The 1,372-nt window shown below is 42.5% G+C and overlaps 1 protein-coding gene across 1 annotated transcript; it reads left to right on the forward strand.

The window, feature by feature from the left end:
• Positions 1 to 612: 612 nt before the first annotated feature.
• Positions 613 to 1,369, forward strand: LOC108680598 (the record flags this gene model as incomplete). Its single annotated transcript, XM_018169472.1, has 2 exons — positions 613 to 827; positions 1,330 to 1,369. Coding segments are annotated over 2 exons (255 nt in total), but the record flags the coding sequence as incomplete, so codon positions are not given.
• Between the last annotated feature and the right edge of the window lie 3 nt (positions 1,370 to 1,372).

The following is a 1,372-nucleotide window of genomic DNA, read 5'->3' on the forward strand; positions in this document are numbered from 1 at the left end:
ACACTAGTTCTTCATGGTTACTTCGGAAAATAATAATGGCTTAAAACCTCTTTTGGCAACAATGCTCAATAGAAGATTGCACCAATTAGTCCGCAAACATTCTCAAAATACCTGAAAGTAACTTAAAAATTTTTTATTAAATCACATTTTTGAAGTAGGTATTAACCATGGGACTCTGAGTAGCGCATCCATACTCTTCAGAAAGTAAAGCAACGATATTTTTATGACTGAAAGCGAAACTAACAACATCCTGCTGTGCTCTCGCTACGCGCTTCATTGAAACCAGTTTTTGTGTTGAGGTCTCGCTCCTGTGCTACCACCACACGTCATTGTACGCTTGATGACAACCTTCCTGTGACGCTTGCTTGGTGATGGTACAGGCTGAAAATCTTGCGCAGGCACTTTCACTTCATTACACAAACTGCTGAATTTGGTTGACGAATCTTGCTTGATGAATTCGTGAGTCCATCGGTAAATGGTTTGAATTTTTTACACGACCATTTGATCATAGATGATCATAACGATAATTTATTGATTGTTAAGCCTCGTGATTAAGAGAGTGTAGGGAACATGCTCTTCTGTTGACATCTACTTACCCTACTTGACGTGCAGCCTCGCGACAACGAAGAGGGCGGCAAGTACGGGACTGGGGTGATCACGGCCACGTATAAGGAGGGAGCAGAGGTGGAACTTGGTGTCGAACTCACCGCCAACCACCAGGGCTTCTTTGAGTTCAGGTTGTGTCCCAATAACAACCCGAAACGTCCTGTTCTCAACTCCTGCCTCGACCAGCACCTTCTACACAAAGTTGACGGCTCAGGAACCAGGTGTGCATCAGAACCCTGTAGTATTGTCTATAGGATGATGGGTTTAAATCTAGTAACCGCTCGGAGCGAATATTTTTTTCCAAAGGTACTCCTTAGTTTGTTCTTCGAATAGTTGTTTTTCAAAAAATATTCCTACTATGAAAAATATATTCGATTATGCTCCTAAAGACTGTATCCGTTATATCTTTGAGATCAAGACCAGTCCATGGTCCTACCCTTCTTGGATTATTCTTGTCTTATCATGAAAGCGACTCACGCTATCACCCTAATGCACCTTGAGTCTCCTTATTTTATACCACTTAACGGTGTTTGCATGAGCAGGTTCGACTTTCCGCTTAATGTTTCCTGCAAATGACCAGTAAATGTGACATAAAGTTAAATTTAACGAACACTAATATCAATTTACATGTCGAAAAAGTGGGAACATCAAAAGCAGTCCCACCCCCGGCGCATGCAAGCTGTACATGAGGTACATGACTTAACACCAGTGCTTGTGGTACAGGTACTACCCACCCCCCGGCACCCGCAAGATGTACATGAGGTAC

The sequence above is a fragment of the Hyalella azteca genome, unplaced genomic scaffold (genome assembly GCF_000764305.2).
Source record: "Hyalella azteca isolate HAZT.00-mixed unplaced genomic scaffold, Hazt_2.0.2 contig10233, whole genome shotgun sequence".
Taxonomy (NCBI): Eukaryota; Metazoa; Arthropoda; class Malacostraca; order Amphipoda; family Hyalellidae; genus Hyalella; species Hyalella azteca.